This window comes from Ixodes scapularis, unplaced genomic scaffold (genome assembly GCF_016920785.2).
Source record: "Ixodes scapularis isolate PalLabHiFi unplaced genomic scaffold, ASM1692078v2 PGA_scaffold13__105_contigs__length_92229423, whole genome shotgun sequence".
In the NCBI taxonomy this organism is placed as follows: domain Eukaryota; kingdom Metazoa; phylum Arthropoda; class Arachnida; order Ixodida; family Ixodidae; genus Ixodes; species Ixodes scapularis.
Genome location: NW_024609839.1, coordinates 44,294,902 through 44,313,165, shown reverse-complemented (window position 1 = coordinate 44,313,165; position 18,264 = coordinate 44,294,902). Strand labels below are relative to the sequence as shown.

At 45.4% G+C, this 18,264-nt stretch overlaps 1 protein-coding gene across 5 annotated transcripts in view; it reads right to left on the bottom strand.

Moving 5' to 3' along the window:
- Positions 1-6,845: 6,845 nt before the first annotated feature.
- The window catches only part of LOC8033240 (protein mesh), a 46,736-nt gene continuing 35,317 nt past the window's right edge, over positions 6,846-18,264 (bottom strand). For 3 of the 5 annotated variants that reach the window (XM_029970862.3, XM_040210787.2, XM_040501064.2), the window contains exons 17-21: positions 17,709-17,857; positions 16,951-17,074; positions 11,867-12,043; positions 10,483-10,624; positions 6,846-8,240 (exon numbers count right to left, since the gene is read on the bottom strand). In XM_029970862.3, coding sequence (XP_029826722.2) covers positions 8,168-8,240; positions 10,483-10,624; positions 11,867-12,043; positions 16,951-17,074; positions 17,709-17,857 — 665 coding nt within the window. In that variant the 3' untranslated portion in view covers positions 6,846-8,167. The remainder of the gene's footprint in view (positions 8,241-10,482; positions 10,625-11,866; positions 12,044-16,950; positions 17,075-17,708; positions 17,858-18,264) is intronic. The other 2 variants (XM_040210788.3, XM_040501065.2) reach the window with 1 other exon arrangement.

Here is an 18,264-nt window from a genome sequence, read left to right as displayed (position 1 = left end):
GGGCTGTCTATTAGCCCCAAGATCGAGCACAAGTGTTGCTGCGGTCGCCGCGCCCGGATTGGGTGAGGTGTACTGTGACGTCAGGGGGAGTACTCCGCTCCGCGATCTCGCATCGGCTCGCCTCCCAGCACCGGTTTCCTGGTTTGGCGTTGTGTGCCGCAAGCTCTTCGAGGAGCTGGACTTCGTTTACCTGGTGTGCAAGACGTTGAGTTAGGCCGGTATTGACGTGCTTCCGTACATTTTATAAGCCTGCTTGTCCCTTTTTACCTTTAAAATTGGGTTACAAATCCCGAAAGCTTTCGGCGGAGGCAATTCCGCCGATGAACCTCCCCGTCCGTCCACACGACACAAGGCAATCTTGCGAGGGGTCGGTGAAGCGATGGCGCGAGCGTTTTAGACGCTGGAATTCTGTTCCTTGCACGTTCATAATTTAAGACGATATTAGTCCCGCTTTCAAGGCATTTGAAGTGGCATTTATATCATGGGCCTTTGGGTGGTCGGCAAATTAGCTTGCGACCCTGACTCTGCGCTGCCACTCTGCATGCGCTGGTTCGCAGATGTTTTAAAGGCCGTGCGTCTGATGATCTTGAAAGTGCTCGTAGAACAGGGTTGTTTTACATAAATGTAGCTTCTTTGCGAATTTATATATAGTTTATACACATATGCAGGCATATTTCTTAGAAGCTGCACAGTTACTGGAAATTAGTTTGTATGGTAGCAGCAAAAACGGCCGAATTGCCCCCAGTTGTCTGTATGATATGTATTGAACTGCCAAACTATGCACGGCAATAGTGCCGTAATGTAGAATGTTTATACTTTTTCCTGACATTCTTTATTCCAGCCTATTCCGAAAATACACCGTTCAGTTTGAATTGTCATTTCCAATTAAAAGAGACACTGCTGCAGGTCCCCAAAAGCTTCCTCAGCCTCCAAACTCCCTACAGCTGGACTCTCTGACATTAGAGGAAAACAGGAGTAAAAGCAAGTATTCGAACGTCTGTCCAGTGGTAGATGCAGCACTAGCAGCAGAAAATGTGGAACCTGTGAAGGGCGACAGTCTGCGTGAGAAAAGCTTCTATTAGTTTAGCTTCAGGACAATTTGATTTAAGTAAAATCTCAATTATAGGCCTTAAGGGGCTAATAACGAGCTAGACACCTTCGCTTACGTTTGTTATACATTCCTTGGGGGTTGATATAAACAATTCCACAAATACCACCCGTGTAGTCCATTGAAATACTATCCGAATCCAGCAAGGTCAAATGCAAGCAATGTATATAATAAATGTTCCTTGTTTTTTTTTTTGTTTTTTTTTTTACTTTTTTTTCGCACTTGGGCTGTCTTACTTGTGATTCTTTCTTGATGGCCCAGACTGTATTTAACATGTTGCTCGAGTAGCATGCAGCTTTCCTGCTTCGGCGATCTTGTTTAAAAACAGAGGTACAGAAAAAAAAAATAGTTTACATAACCTGCCAATTCATTCAGACCATCAGCAGCATTTATTGTGCGAGATGTAAATCTATATTAATGCTCCTGCAATTGTGGCCATGTTTCTTTATTTTCATATACCAGTCCAATTCATGCGTCGCCTGCCCTGTCAACCATGCTTAAAATGTTGGTTGAAGTTTCGCCTGTAGCTACGGGCCATTCCTCAATAAAGGCTCGTATAAAAATTTACACTTCCTGCGAAAAACACGCCAAAAAAATTAAATAGAAACGAGCGCGCCGTCAGCTAGCGTCGTCACAGCCTCCACAGGGCGAGCGGGCCGAGTCGGGGAAAAATTCTCTCCTCGCCGTGACGTCACCCCGGTTCGCCGTAAGGGGGCGCCACGCGAACTTCTCGGAGCTAATAGAAGTTTTTTGAAGCCCTTGGCACCTGTTGCTCCGACGTTTCCTCTTATCATTTGTGCCGAGATGCAGGTATATTGGCCTCACATCCTCTAGCACAATGACATGCAAAGTATTACCGTAAGTTTTTCAAGAGAAACAAACAGATGCAAATATTCTGCATTGGATGTGTTTCATGTTCCAATCCTGCATGAATCACAGAATGTGGCAGAATATGAGTCATTTTGCTGGACGACTGCACATGGCATAAGACCAGTCTTACATACAGAGGTTGACCTTTTGGAAGCGGAAGGCGAAGTGTGAAAGATGTTTGGAAAGAGTTATTTGATTGTGGATTAAGCAGGGTGTCGAACCGAAATGTTTTTTGTTCCGGTTTTCGTTTCGGTTGAGGGAAAACAGTTCAGCTCCGGTTCAACTCCGGAGTGAAAGAATAAAGGTTCAAACCGGTTTGAACTGGTTCATACTCATATGCTACAAAAATAATTGACGACAGCAAAAGATAAACTATGCATATTTTATAAAAGTGTTACATAGAGAAAGCCAAGTTTTACATTACTGTGTGGATCGAACGACCTAGTGCTCGCGCACCATAGGACGTGGGTGAAAGCGCAGTTCAATGTCAGGCAGCTGAGCGAAGAAGGCATATTCGGGGAAAGACGGCACCTCTTAGACGATAGAATGAACTTCAGTGCAGAAAAGGCTCGCTGCAAGCCGACTGTTTCGGAGGCACTCCCAGGGCTGCTTGCGCCAATGGGTAGAGTTCTGGATGGCGTTTCCTTCTCTCCTCCCCAAACTGTAACACGTTAGCGTCCCTTGAAAGCTGCGGCTCCTTGTCTAGCAATGCTTAGAAGAGCTGTGTGCCCTGATGTTTGTGTTTCTGAGGAGAAAACGTTTTGGTCCTTGCAGTCTCTGCTGCCAGAGATCGAAGCTGTTTTGCTGCTTTCTGTAGCTGTAACTGTGGATTGAATCCCCCCTCCCCTTCTCGGTGCTAGGCTTTAATTTCGGACAGATTATAAAATCCGCTAAGTTATTTTGAAAGTAGATTAGATGCGCCACAGTATGGCAACTAGTGCAAGTTCTAAAATATCCATCGGTCTTTCTATCGCTTTCTTGTCCGATCAGTTGTACAATGAAATCAAGTCGTTTAAAGTAAATTGCACGCAGCTCTACGAAATTGAGGACAAAAACACCAAGCAGAGCTTAAACTGAATGCCAAAAAAAAAAAAAAGATGAAAAAACAAGGACAAAGAGAGGTATAGACAACACTAGGCGTGGTGTCCATATCTCTCTCTGTCCTTTTTTTTGCATTTAGTCCGAGATCAAAAGCGAACTAGCCCAACTCACCGTTTTGCCACCAAACAGGCTTAATAATTAATCACCTTTGCTGACATACGATTGGGGTATGTCCTAGTGTTGTATTATCTTTGATAAGTCATTTCCGGTCCCCGAGAAAAGGTTCGGACGAATGTGAGCATTAGTTAAAGAAATACATAAGACCAGAAATCCCGTAGAATTTATAGTTACTGTGCTCATTTCGTTTAAGTTTTTGAGACAAACTTTATAAATTATGAAGACGAACGTTATGTGAGAACCTGATACTGGAGCGTTACAGAGCTTTCCGCTACCAATTTTTGGCGCTTTTTGACTTCCCACATGAGCAAAATACCGCAAAAAGTATTGACCAGTTTTGCCCAGGAACGAAAAAAAAAACAATTATTTCGGTCCAATTCAACTCCGGTTTGCTCAAAAATATTTCTTCTTTCATTTTTTGGTTTACTTTTCAGGTTACTGTGTTTTTCGCCACGCACTTTTCACGCAACCTGAGTTTGCGTATGAACCGAAAACCGCATGGAAAACATATCGGTTCCTCTCCAGAGCGAGAAAAATTATTTCGTTCTGGGTTGACTCCGGTTTGCGCGAAAATAACAGTTTTTTCCAGTTTTCGGTTCACGGTTTGAGTTCGGTTCAATACCCTGGGATTAAGTAATTTATTTATATGTTGCTAGCAGATGTTTCTTAAGAAACACCGTTTATATACTGTATATATATTACTTTTTTTGATTATAAAGCCACTTTCTTGAGTTAGTGAGATCACTTCCGTCTATTTCTAAGAGTTATACTAGCATTATGAATGTTTGGCGCAGTGCTTCCTTTATTTTTTTCTTTGTATTTAGGTGAGGAGGAAACATCAGGTGCAATGTAGGGATGTCTTGAACCTGCCGAGGTTCGAGTTTGATGAAGTTAGACTTTTTTTTAACTTTAACGTGATGTTCAACAAAGGTGCGACTGAAGTTAAACGTTTGTGTGCATGTGCGAAAATGAAAAAAAGAAAAAACAGTTTTATCAAAGCTGTATGTTGGGCTAGTTGGTATTGGTCTTGGGTTGCCAAAGGCAACCCGAGACCAATTTCCATTTCCAAATCATTTCCATGTTGATTAAATAGTTGCAGTCAGCGCTCGTGTCTGTCTTGTCTTTCTTTTGTCCTCGTCCAAAAAAAGCGCTACCATGCCTTTGGCAACCCAAGAAAAAAACAGTTGACTCCATCTGGCAGAGGAAAGGTGCAATATTTGTTGGGTATATTGACATCACTGGTTCACATTACTAACGAAAGCATTAAAAGCGCATATTTTCTTTTTTATATGGTGTCATCATTGGTAACCATTTTATGAAATATAAAATAAACTACATTCTAAACTACTACTTTATTTGTTTCCCAAAATTCGAAATATTTGTCTAGAAGCCGGGCAACACTGTCCATAAGTCAAACTTCTTCGAACTTTAGTGAAAGGTCGAAGGTTCGGCAAACCAGTCAAACCTTGAGGTTTAACGTCGAAAATCGAGGTTTGACAAAAGTCGAGGACACCCCTAGAGCTATGTCCGACGTCGCCCCGTCTAGTATTGCAGGACGATGGCACTGATGCTCGTCCTTTATGAAATGAGAACACTCAATCCTAGGTTTGTAAGTCATTTGCACCACTAGGCTAATCGGGGTTCCATCTGTTTGGCATATACCGATAAACCCGGAGAAGTAGCCCTCGAGCCATTTCTATGAAGATTGGGAAAAACCGAAAAATTCTTGAATAAGAAATAACCAAGTTTCACAGCAAAAAACCTTCTTACCCACACCAAACCAGATTGCAGACGGTGGCCCCCAGAAGCTGAGAAGTCTTTGCAATTTCCACTACCCTTGCGGGAGCCATCCTTGCGATTTTGTTTGGACACTAGCTACTGTTGTGGGTAGTGGGACACGCTCCTCCCACAAAGCCCTTCACCGTTCCCACTTTAGCAGAGCGAACATCGAAGGAGCGAGTTCTCTCTCCCCTCCTTTCAAGCATTCGCTGTCCTAGTGTGTAAAGAGAGCAGGGCTTTGCAAGGGGAGCTTGTCCGTTTTTTCTTAAAGGGATATACTGAACCGAAATTTGGATTCCGCAAAATAAGGTTGCAGAAGCGTTGAACGGGACGCTACGAACTCCAAAACATCATTCATACGTCGATATCTCAAACGGATGGCCATACTTTTCAAAAAGAAGGGCGCAATCAAGCGAGGGCCATGACGTTATGATTTTCCTGGAACAGTTGAGAATGAAAGGAAGCGGCCTCGCTTCTCTCCTCCTCGCTTCGGTTCACCAGCTCGACGGGATGAAGCGAGAAGAGGGAATGAGAATCGTAACGTAACTTGTCTGGTCGGGCTCGTCGGCCATGCTGATTCGCGCACTTATTTTCCAAAAAATATGGCGATCCGTTAGAGATATTGCTGTACGAGTGCTTTTGGGTTTTGCAGCGTCCCGCCTACCGGTCCAGCCTAGTTTTGTGAGCTCGACATTTCGGTTCAGTATCCCTTTCACCTGCAACAGAGTTGTATTTTGTACCTGGCCCGTGACGTGAAAGAAGGGCGATGCTTTCGAACACTCGTGGAGTGCCCTTGAATGCGTTGTGAGGCTACGTAGTGGAGAGGAGACTTCCGGCTACCTGCCCTTGTTGCAGAAAGGCAGGTAGCGGAGGCCGCAAAACGCCCCCACTGACGTTGCATGCTTCCCAAGAACTTTGCGACTTCTGGGACTTGAAATACAGTTTTGTTTTGATCGCGCTTCGTGTGCAGCTTTATTTTGTATTGACCCGGTACACCACCTGCACTGAACTGTCCACAAGGCTGCTTTTTTTAATGCGAAAGCATTAACTGTCCCATGGAGCGAGCTGACGTCATCAGTTTGAAGCGCGAAAATGGCACCTAGTTTCCCCGATCCCAATAGAAGCAAAGTAAAGCTGATGGATTTCGCCTTCAGTTCCATTGGCTGGCGCGCGTCGACGCGTCTCCCATTGGCCGCGACCGCTCACCCCATGGCGCTGCGTGTCCATCAGAACGCTGTTAACACGGAGCGTTCAAGGTCAGCGTGCCCAGCGACGAAAAGCACGCAGCAGACGAAAAAGGGAGCGGACGAGCGGCATTCATGGTTTTGCATTCACAACTCATGAGAAGTGCTTAGGTGTACCTTGAGCTTTTTTTTTTCCTTCGGGAACCAGACTTTATATCTTGTTTCCTTATGTCACTGGGACGAGTATTCGAAAAACCTTGCAAAGTCAGTTAACAGGCCATTTTCGGCACTCTGATTGGCGCGTCTTCATGGACGTCGCGTCGCCTTCTTCATGAGGGTGGAGAGACGTGGGGGAGGACGGGCGAGGCTCACATAAACACGCCTCGGTGATTTACGCGCTAGCATCTAGCCTGCTCTCGGATTTATTATCCGACATGCGTTAACGAAATCTGGGAGGATAGCGCGTGAATCACAACCGTGTTAACTAAGCCCCCGAACCCCCTCCTGCTCCTCTCCTTTCATAAACCAGGCGACGTGACGTCCATGAAAACGTGCCAATTAGAGTGCCGAAATTGGCCCGTGGACTGAGTTCGCAAGCTTTCCCGAATACGCTGTTGGGACGTTTTCAGGTATTCGGGGCACGCAGGTGTTCCCTGTCGTCAAAAAATTTTTGGAATACCCAATAAAAAATTTTTAGAACCAGATTTTTTTATTAGAAGAACACCACAAGAACACTTGACATGTCTCTTATGTTGGACACACACTGGACGTCTCGAAGCGACGCCGCTGTCAAATAAAAAGTATCTTTTTTATATGTACATTTTCTCTGGCAGTCTTTTAAAGCACTTGGCCATAGCCGTCTCTATAAGGTTTGGCACCTGCTGTTGTGACGGTCCCCCGCAATTGCGACGAGGGGACCGATGCATTGGTGACGATAAACATATATATTACTGGAGCGTTTGGGCATTTCTTCATCTAGCACTTTTATTGTTAAAACAATGACACTGGAAATATGACTTCAGAAGGGAGAAAAAAACAACACCCGCGTCGGAGGTGTTTCGTGTAAAGACGGTTCATGGCAGATTAAGAACCATCTTGTCGGATAATTAGCCCGAATGGCATCGGAGCAAAGCATTAGAAATAAAGGATGATATGCCCCTTTGGAAGTTAAAAGCAGAGTATAAAGGAATAGTATGAATGCAGAACAGGTGCATAACTTAACGCAATCCTTTCGATGCCTATTACTGTTTGAATAACTTTTGTGGGCATAAAGCCATCCTCAAAAAAAGTTTGAAAATGCTGCACTTGGGGAACTTCATTTCTCGATCTTTCAACAATAGCTGGGGCAGCCCAAAAGGAGACAGTCACTGCTTTACTGTGTTTGTACTCATCCCCTTATGAAAGCTGCTCCTGCCAAATTCTGACTGTACAGTAGCTGCAGCATGATTGTCCACAATCTTGTGTTTTAAGGAGTAATCTTAACTTGTCGTTAAACATACCTTTTCGCCATTTCTTTTAAACGGTAGTAGCTAGGGTGCCTACATGCGTCCGCCGCACCGGAAACATGTAGGCACCCTAGTAGTAGCACGCCAAAGCCAGTTCTCAAAAGCTTGCTAACAAAGTAAAAAAAAAAAGTGAATGTGCTTACAGACTGCAAAGAAGCTAAACAAAACGATTTATCAAAAGTGTAGGTTATAATTTTCAAGATTACGTAAAAGTGACATTTGTTTATTAGGCATAAAGGTGAGATATGTATGAAACAATGAAATAGTAGCAGATAGCAAAAAAAAAGGTGAAGGTGCATCACGGAATATGCTTTTGAGGTCTGGTCAATGGGGCAGTGATGTCTCAAATAGCATCGAGCTAGCTTCTGCTGCGCAGGTTTTCATACCTTCATTTAAGGGAAATCGTGCGCTGTATCTACTCTATGTACAGTGTGTCGCTTAGTGGAAGGGTGGGGCTCCAGTGCTCTTGAACGGGCGATCGGGAAATGCCGACGAAAGTGCCGTTATGCCGCGGTCTCGCTCACTTTCTCCGGGGCATGGTACGTCGTGGCCTTCCTCTCCTTGAACTTGCTGAAACTCGAGGAGAAAAAAAGACATTTTTACTCTTAGTTAATTGTAATGAAAACAGTGGTACCTTTAAAAGCAGCACTTCTAAGTCCCCAACTCTCCGATGTTGCGGTTGTTTCTTGTTTTAGCACTCCCTCTGCCTGTCCACAGTTCATTTCAGCACCCACATTTATAGACCCTTTCAGGCAACATTTTATGGGCGCCGCCATCTTGACGTCACGTGACCTGGCCGCCATAACCGCCCTTCAGTTTCCCGCCGTTCCTCCGCGTTGTGTGCTGCACCGGCCACTACCGGAGCTTTGTTTTCGCGTTCTTTTACGTTCCGCGTTGAAATCGCGTGTTTTCTTTAGGTCTTTTCAATATTTCTGGCTTTCATTTAATCATTTGATATCTATATTTCAACGTAGCTCTTGTATTTTCTTATTTATGAAATGGAATCGGACAGCTAACGGATCGACGATACACGATTATGGCTTCAGAGACCATGTAAGTTCATCCCAATCTAACGTTTTTCTCGCTAATAAAGGCAGTCAACACCATTGCGACATATGCAAATTTAAACTGACGCAGTAAGGCTATTTAGTCGTGCTTCTCGCTGCATGTGCGCGCTTATTTCCGTAAAGCCGACCCGCATGTAAGCGATTTAGCGTGCGACGAGACGAGCGACGGCGACAACGACGAGAGTCAGCGACGAAGATTTCTCACTGTCGCCTGTTGCGTCGCTCGGTTTTTTGGGTTTCTAGAAAACGTCGCTCACCGTCTTGGTCGCTTTCTCCCGTTGTTTCCATGCGGTCTGCCTCGTCGCGCGACTGCCCGAGTGACAGCGAAGCTGGTCACCGTCGCTTGTCTCGTTGCTCGCCGAATCGCTTGCATGCGGTTTATACTTAATATCGAGGCGCCAATGGTTCAACGCTGTGTGCATCGAAATTAATTGAGTATAAACCGCATGTAAGCGATTTGGCGAGCGACCAGACAAGCGACGGCGACCCGCTTCGCTGTCGCTCAGTCAGTCGCGCGACGAGGCAAACCGCATGGAAGCGACGGAGCAAGCGACCAAGACGGTGAGCGACGTTTTCTAGAAATCCCAAAACCGAGCGATGCGACGGGCGACAGTGAGAAATCTCCATCGCTCGTCTCGTCGCACGCTAAATCGCTTACATGCTGGTCGGCTTCACGGAAACGAGCGCGCACATGCAGCGAGAAGCACGACTGTGATAGCCTTACTGCGCCAGTATCAATTTACATATGTCGCAATAGTGTTGGCTGCCTTTATTAGCGACAGAAACGTAAGAATGCCATGATCTTACGGTCATTGAAGCCTCATAATCTTGTATCGTCGATTCATTCGCTGTCCGATTCCATTCCATAAATAAGAAAGTACAAGAGCTATGTCGAAATATAAATATCAAATGATTAAATGAAAGTCGTAAATATCGAGAAGACCTAAATAAAATACAAGATTTCAACGCGGAACGTAAAAGACACGAAAACGAAGCTCCGGCAGTGGCCTGTGCAGCGCACAACGCGGAGCAACGGCGCAAAACTGAAGGTCGGCTATGGCGACCCGGAAAGCGCGCGAAGGGCGCGCCGACTGGTGGCAGCTCGAGTAACTGACTCGCTGAAAGCGTCTATAGCTAGAATACAAGAACCTTTGCAAATCTAGAGCTGCTGAACTTTTTCAGAGTACCGCATTTTATAAAGAGCCACTTGAACGGAAAACTGGAGCCAATCGAGCTGTCTAATCGGCTGCTGTTAATCATCACGAAATAAAAAAAAAAAAAAAAAAAAAAGATGATAAAAAAAAGTATGCAAAATGTTTTCGCTGTAACTCTGAACAGCTGGTGAATTACCACCGGTCTTTTCGATTTGATCACACACGTCGGCCATTTTGCAACTGCCCGTTTTTTATGGTGCGATTCCACTCTGATGTGAAGGTAAAGAGTGTCAGTAATTAGAAAACATTTAGTGCTGCTAAGTAAAAAAAAAGAAAAGTTGGCAGAATTAGTTTATGAAATATCCGAAGCTTTCAGCAAGGGCAAGGGATTATTTCGTAGGAAAGCCCTGGGCCCGAATGTGCTTATTTATGAGTTTTCTGTGCAAAGCCGAAGGCATTGGACTCGAGAATTCAGCATCATTTTAGGAGAATGTTGCAGATCTGTGTCGATTCTTTTTCTCAAAAGAACACAATAATGTGAAATCTGATTGTGGAAGTCCCTTTTACAGTTGGATTATTCACTAGTGCTAGACTCACTCTCCGTTGGAGCCGGTGTAGTGGCTCTTCTTGTGCCGGTTCCTCTTGAAGAAACAGAAGAAGACGAGGCAAAAGATGATGCTGATGGGCAGCAGGATGCCCAGCGTGATGCCCACAATCTTCCTCGCGTAGCTCGCGTTGCCTGCAAGGAGCAAGAATGCCTCAGCAACAACATTGAACTTGCTTGACATTGAAAGATGAGGATCTTATCCTTTGGTGACCACTATTGAGCCTCACTTCCGATGGGCGTGAATCAGTTAAGTTTAAGGAAGTCCCAGTTCCAAGCATGGACGCCCTACACTAAAACCTCCTGCAACATTTGAATGTAGCATTTGTGGTTAGGAAGATGTAACCGGTTTGAAAATCTCGAGAAACGAGAGCATGCAGGTGAGTTGGTTAGGAAACGTAACCTAGCTAAACCCTAAGACATGGACACATCAAAGAACTTGCAAGACGACACAAAATCTTAAATGCAGCTGGGTTTATTCCCAAGAAAACCACGTCATCTTAGCAAACAGGATAGCTGGGTGAGTCGGTATGTATTCCTAATGGAAACAGCGCGAACTTTACAGGGATAGAGGAAGGACTGGACAGGACGAGTACTGACCAGTCCAGTTCCTTCCTCTGTCCCTGTAAAATTCGTGCTGTTCCATTATGAGCGTCATCTTGTCCGTTATTTTATTTGTTCATGTCTCGCGATATAGGTAATGAGGTAGAAAACCTTGCATATTATATATTCATCATTACTGCCTAGGCTATGTTTCATCTAAAAATGCAATGTCATGACGCACTCTTCACACTTTATTAAATCAGATCGCGATAGTACACCCAATGCCGTTATCGAGCTTCCCGAGAAACTTGATTGGCCTCATTGGCTCGTAGTCTTGGTAGCGCTCGGACTTTAAAGAAAACAAAGTACAAAAGCTTTGTTTGCAACTTCTTTTAACACTTTCTTTTTTTTTTTTTTTTTTTTGCGGGTACTGTCTGAATGGAATTGTTTGTCTGACACCTTTGTTCACTTCAAGTCTGTCGATTCATTTGCAAACTCCTTAGACCTTTATCTCACATGACCTGTGTAGAATTCCATTGGCTTACTGTAATATTGTAACATTGGCCCACTGCATATTCTTTGTACTTTTTATTGTTTCTTTTAAATTTGCACATTGTGTATTGTGTTATGGTTCATATATGTAGATTCATCTGTGTACAATTATGTTCATTCCAATATTTATGTAAGCTGCACCACCAAGCAGTGTTTTATCATTAGACCTTTGTAAGCACCTTAGAGTTCCGAATGGGACTGGAAGTATTAGTACTCAATAATTAAATAATTGTGGTTGAATGTAATGTGGAAATTCTAGATAGAGCCATTAAATCCACTCACTGATGCAAGTGACGTCGATACCCCAGGACCAGAGTCCGTACTCCTTGCACTGGCGGACCTCGTGCCCCACCAGGCGGTAGCCGTCGTTGCACGAGAAGCGAACGGTGCGCCCCACGAAGTTCCGGATTTCGCTCTTGCGTCCGTTGGCCGGTTTGTCCAGTGCGGGGCAGCGAATCACTGCAATAAAAAGGATGTACAACACACATACATTAATTGTGTAGTAGAAAACAATTTTACGAATGCTAGAGGCGGTCCCAACCGATCGGTGCATTTATCTAGACAGCTAAGCTGCGTGCACTTGAGAAACCTGGAGCGCCCCCTTTCCCGCAAAGCAGTTGAGAGAGCCAATCGCTACGATCTAGCTTGGGATATTGGCAAATGAATAAATGGATAATGTGTTTATAAAAAAAACAAATGCCTGCGCTATGGCACTGAGCAGGTTGCTTCACCATGCTCAATGTCGCAGCGCAGACTACTTTTAGTGCGAAATCATTCACTGTCCCATGGAGCGAACCGGCGTTATCAGCCTGTCGTTTAGCAGCGATTTGATGGATGGGCTCCCATTGGCTAGCGCGCGTCGTAGTTTCAAGGAACGAGGCTCCCATTGGCTGACGCGCGTCAACGCTACCGTATGGCGCCGCGGGCCCCGCGCCGATAAAAGGAACACTGTGGCGCGCGTTCTGCTGCTTCTGCTCCTCTCGACGCCGACGAACATGGCGGCGCCTCAAGCATCTACATTGTCGGCGGCCGCAACCTCGGCATTAGCGAAACCTGCCCGCTCACGCAATGTGCACCGCAGACGAACTTACCGCTCATTCACTCTGGAAGCGGATCCGCGTGCACAAAGCGGTTGCGAACGCGGTTGTATAAAGATCCAGTACAATTGCACGCGCACTTGATGTCATCAAGTGCGTGTGCAATTGTACTGGATCTTTGTATAACCGCGTTCGGCAACCGCTTTGCGAATGCGGATCCGCTTCCAGTGTGAATGAGCGGTAAGGGAGCTGAATAATGCAGCACAACGAGCGAGCAGGCAGGCAGGAAAATCCACTATCGTTGTCAAGTCTCCAAATACACGGCAAGTGTAAACGACTTTTTTTTTATTATTTTTTTTTTTTTTATCTTTGTAATTTGTTTAGTTTCTACTGCTCCAGATTCTTTAAAGTTCAAAGGAGGTGGATCGGCTACCATGGAGATTCGAGTTCAGTTCCACTGAAATGCCATTAAATGAAGGAACAGTCGGAAAACAATCGTTGTGTGACAGGTTGGTACAAAAGTTGGCATGGTATGCTCAGGAGCACGATTGGGGTGACAAAAAGTGGTTTATAATGATGAACAAACGATACGCTATTTAGGGCTCCTTATCTTTATCCTTTGAAATAACATATTTCAACGAACATCAGGAAGTGCCAACGATCGCAACTGTGTACGCAATTATGTGCAATATATATATATATATATATATATATATATATATATATATATATATATATATATATATATATATATATATATATATATATAGGGTGGCTAAAGTCGCCAGGCTCGATCTAAAATGGACCGTAAAAATCGACGCCTGCCCGTAGCCCCTCAAACTTTTCGTCAAAGGTGTATTTCATAGGTCGGTTTTTTCTTGTAGAATTACAAAGCGTAGTTCTCTTTCTGTAAAAAATAAGGCCAAGAAACTTGCCTGGGTCAACGGCGGGAGGCGACGCAGACGACCAAGTCAAGGTGCGGGGTGTGTTTGACACTCCTATTGATAGATGGCGCTACCTCCTTGTTTCCGTCAGAGTTCTGGTTTCGGTTTGCTTTCAATGAAATATCGAAAGTGCCCGCGTCGACCGTGGTTTATTGACACCAACATAATCGGTTTTGTAATCTACCTTTGGCGTGAAAATAAATGCAGACAATGATAGAAAAACTTCAAGTAACAAAAATAAAAGAAAACGCGGTTGCATAACGACAACGCTGACGGCGCTCTTGCTGCCGGCGGATTTCGTCTGCGTGTCGTCTGCTTTCTTTCGCTGGTCGGTTGCATCCTCGGACGCTGCTTCCGAGACCTTTTCTGTCGTGGTTGGGGAGAAAACAGCCACAATGCGTCACCTGACCGTCGAAGAGAGGGCAAAAGTAGTCCTTTGGTTTACAGAAACCAGGAGTATGAGGCAAGTGAGATCGAAGTTTCGAGCCACTTTTCGCAGGCGTCCGCCCACCCGTCGGACTGTCCTGCGCTGGGTGCACCGATTCAACACGGAAAACACTGTGCAGACCAGGCTGCGAGTACTTGAAGAGAGGTCGCCACAGCAGAACAAACGACACGCCGTGCTTGCGGCATTTGCATTGAACCCACGCCTGTCCGTGCGGCAAGTCGCAAGACAACTTGGCATCAGTAAAAGTTTCGTCTGGATGGTGATCCGCCGACAAATGTATCCGTACAAGCCACAGGTTCTGTTCGAGCTGCAGCCAGATGACTATGAACGGCGAAAGCAGTTCTGCGTGGACGAACTTGGGCGCATCTCCACAAACAGGAACCACCTTCCGTTTCTGCTTTTCCCGGACGAAGCTATTTTTCATCTGGATGGGCACGTGAACAAGCAAAACACCCGCTGCTGGTCCGAGACGAACCCCCACTGGATCATTGAAGAGGCTATCCAGTCACCAAAGGTCGTAGTATGGTGTGGACTTTGGAGGGAAGGCGTTGTCGGTCCATTCTTTTTTGAGGGCACGGTCACCGGCGACGCCTACCTTCGCATGCTCGAACAGGACGTCTTGCCGGAGCTGGAAGCTTCGCACATGCAAAGGGAGGTGTGCATCTTCCAGCAAGACGGAGCACCACCGCATTACGCCACCGCAGTGAGAGACTGGCTTGACAGAACCTTTCCCGGCAACTGGATGGGTCGAGGGTCACCGACAATGCCCTGGCCCCCACGGTCCCCTGACCTGACAATTTGTGATTTTTTTGTTTGGGGTTTTGTGAAAGCCCAGGTCTACGCAGTTCGCGTACGCTCGATGACGGAACTAAAAGAGCGGATTATATCCGCCTTCGATGCGATCACGGACAACATGCGGGAGGCAGCCTTCAGGAATTATGAGCGAAGACTGCACAAGTGCCTCCAAGTTCGAGGTGGACATGTGGACTGAAGACAACGAGAACTGAAGATCACATATTTATCCATTTTGCACATATGACCAGCGGCTTTGACAACCGCGAAAACCGCGGGCTCCTACTGACAGGCTCTTTTCAGAGCCATTAATTGCTGTTTATCTGGAGCTTGCTTTGGCAGCCTCCCGTGTCTCAAAAGTGCATGCGGTGTAAATAGCATCCAAAGTGACGCATGGTGGCTGTCTCTCCACCAACCGCGGCCAAACAAAACAAAAAAAAGGTCTCGGAAGCAGCGTCCGAGGATGCAACCGACCAGCGAAAGAAAGCAGACGACACGCAGACGAAATCCGCCGGCAGCAAGAGCGCCGTCAGCGTTGTCGTTATGCAACCGCGTTTTCTTTTATTTTTGTTACTTGAAGTTTTTCTATCATTGTCTGCATTTATTTTCACGCCAAAGGTAGATTACAAAACCGATTATGTTGGTGTCAATAAACCACGGTCGACGCGGGCACTTTCGATATTTCATTGAAAGCAAACCGAAACCAGAACTCTGACGGAAACAAGGAGGTAGCGCCATCTATCAATAGGAGTGTCAAACACACCCCGCACCTTGACTTGGTCGTCTGCGTCGCCTCCCGCCGTTGACCCAGGCAAGTTTCTTGGCCTTATTTTTTACAGAAAGAGAACTACGCTTTGTAATTCTACAAGAAAAAACCGACCTATGAAATACACCTTTGACGAAAAGTTTGAGGGGCTACGGGCAGGCGTCGATTTTTACGGTCCATTTTAGATCGAGCCTGGCGACTTTAGCCACCCTATATATATATTTTTTTTAGGGGGGGGGGGTTAGTTTACACTGTGGGACCGGGACATCGCCGCTTGCTGTGATTGGCCAGGTCCGCACCGCTGACCGATCGCAGCAGGCGGCTTGGGGCCCCTGTAGTTCGGAAATACGGCGTGCAGGTTCGTTTGCTCTCTGCGCACCTCGTGCTTTTGTTTACTGCCAAATCCGTCCACGTGCCTTTGTTTACCCCCGACCACAATCAACCACAGCGCGCGCTTGGCTGCCTCATCATCGTGAATTCCTTACGCGTTATCTATGTTGTCCTTTGATTGGGTGCCTCTCCCTGCGTTCCTATGTGCCGAAGGCGCATTTTGGAACACTTAAAGTTGCTGGCCGTATTCGCCCCTTTTTTGTTTGGCAACAAACTCAGTGGCGCCGTCTATTGGGTACCCACAGCACACTTCCCGTTCACGTATATTTCGTGATTTTTACTTGTCATTATTTTATCATAAGAGTGAATTAAGTCTGACAGTGCTATATAAAAGGCCATTTCCTGATGAAAGCGCGTATATATTTGATTTCGCAGATACCGCGAATAACAGGAAGCGGTTGGGAGCTATTCGCACACTGGCGCTACCGCGTTTCAGTTTGCGCTAGAGAGAGCGGATAAGCCTTTTGCAGCGCTTAACACCCAGGCGCAAAACGCTGAGTCACTGGGCTATGGACGCGTGCGCGGCATCTCATACTTCGTGGAAGAGAGCTATTGCGCACGCTCAGGACGCCTTCCACAGCCCTGCAAACAAAGATGGCAGCGCCCAGGCGATTATTGTTCCATGTATTCACAAACAGTTTAAGATAAGCAACGTTATTATCTTCATGATTTGTTCCGAAATAATGGTTTCTCAGCGTCAGCTAATGCCGGGGCCCGATTGACTGTGGAGTGATAATAATGCTCGGAACTTGTCTCATACCCGGCGTTTTGTTTTCTAAACTTTTACCAGGCTAACAAAGAGCTCTAAGGATCGCATTTATTCACGTAACCGCCACTTGTTTTAAATTCAAACGTGCAAAAGTAATAAAAAGAAATTGAGGGCACTTTTACTTAAAAAGTAAAACTTTCACCTTAAAAAGAAAAAAAAAAAGATTCTGCACACGTATACATTGCTTCTTTTAGTTCGGTAAGGCGATAGCTAAACCTACCTTCCTCGCTGACTTCCTTGCGTGTTGACTGGACAGCTGCTTCGTTGGCTTTGGTGGTCGCGGCGTAGTGCTTATTCCCTGTGACGATAAAGTCGAAGATGCAAGCTTTGGATGACGAGCAAGTCTGGAAATGTAAAAGAAGAATCGCAATTCAGATGTTAGCTAACCATTCTAAAGTGTAGCCCCGCACATGCACACACTCCCTTGTCAGCTAGCGGCCAATGAGAGCATATGTAGTGTTTGTAGGAAACTGGGCAGCACTGTCTATTCCTCTCCATTTCTCTATTGATAGTGCCAGTCTCTTGTATAATTCTACTACAAGAACCGACTGACGCAAGCCCATCGTAACACAGAAGTGTAAGGGTAGACGTTTTGCCATTTGATCTAAACACTATATACTATGCAACGAAATTTGCTTTGTCATTGCGCTGCTCTCTCGGCGCCACCTGCTTTCAAAGACACTTCTGGTTACGCTTGTGACCAGGTTTCGTCTGTTGCACTAAATATTTATTCCATACAGTCAAAAATCTTTTACATAAAACAGTTAGCAAAGAAAGAAAAAAAAAAATTCAAACAAGCATTTGTTTGTTATCTTTCCTGAAGCTTGCTTCATGGAAACGTAATTGTCAGCAGGAATTAGTATAACTTGTTTATTTAAAGCGAGTGAATTTCAAGTAAATTATGAACATTTGTATTGCGAGTTTGCCATGTGAGCTGCTAAAGCTTAACTGGCATGACAACTCAAGGTCTATACTCACGTCCGCGACGTCCTGCGGTCTGTACGTGAAGTTCTGTGGTATTCGCGGCGGGTCTTCGAGGTAAGGTTTGAAGGACTGGTCGTCGTAGTGTCCAAACTTGTAGCCAATGGCATCGTGGTTGAACAAGGCGCTCGACTCGTTTAGACGCCCTGGAAGCCGGAGTGAAACAGTGATCTCTCTGCTCACAATTTAACAAGGTGAATGTCTTTCATTTTATGGACAGAGATGTTGATAAAGTTGCACCTTGCTGATTGTTAAAAATGAATAGAGTGATATCATTATATTATATGGGACAAAGAGATCACAGAACACATGCTGTCGAGAGCTAGGTTAATTAAACATGCTTATATCGGGGTGATAAATTGGTAACATAGATTTGGCGGCGGTTAAACGACAGAATGAGATGTTTAAATAAAACTAGTCGATGACAAGTTAAGAATAAAGTAGATGCTCCACCTCCAGCGCAAACTTCCAGCCTTTTATAACAATTCCTCGCATGTGCAGACGAATCAGGCGGAAAATAACAAGCGCGTGATGGAGACGGGGCTCTTACCGG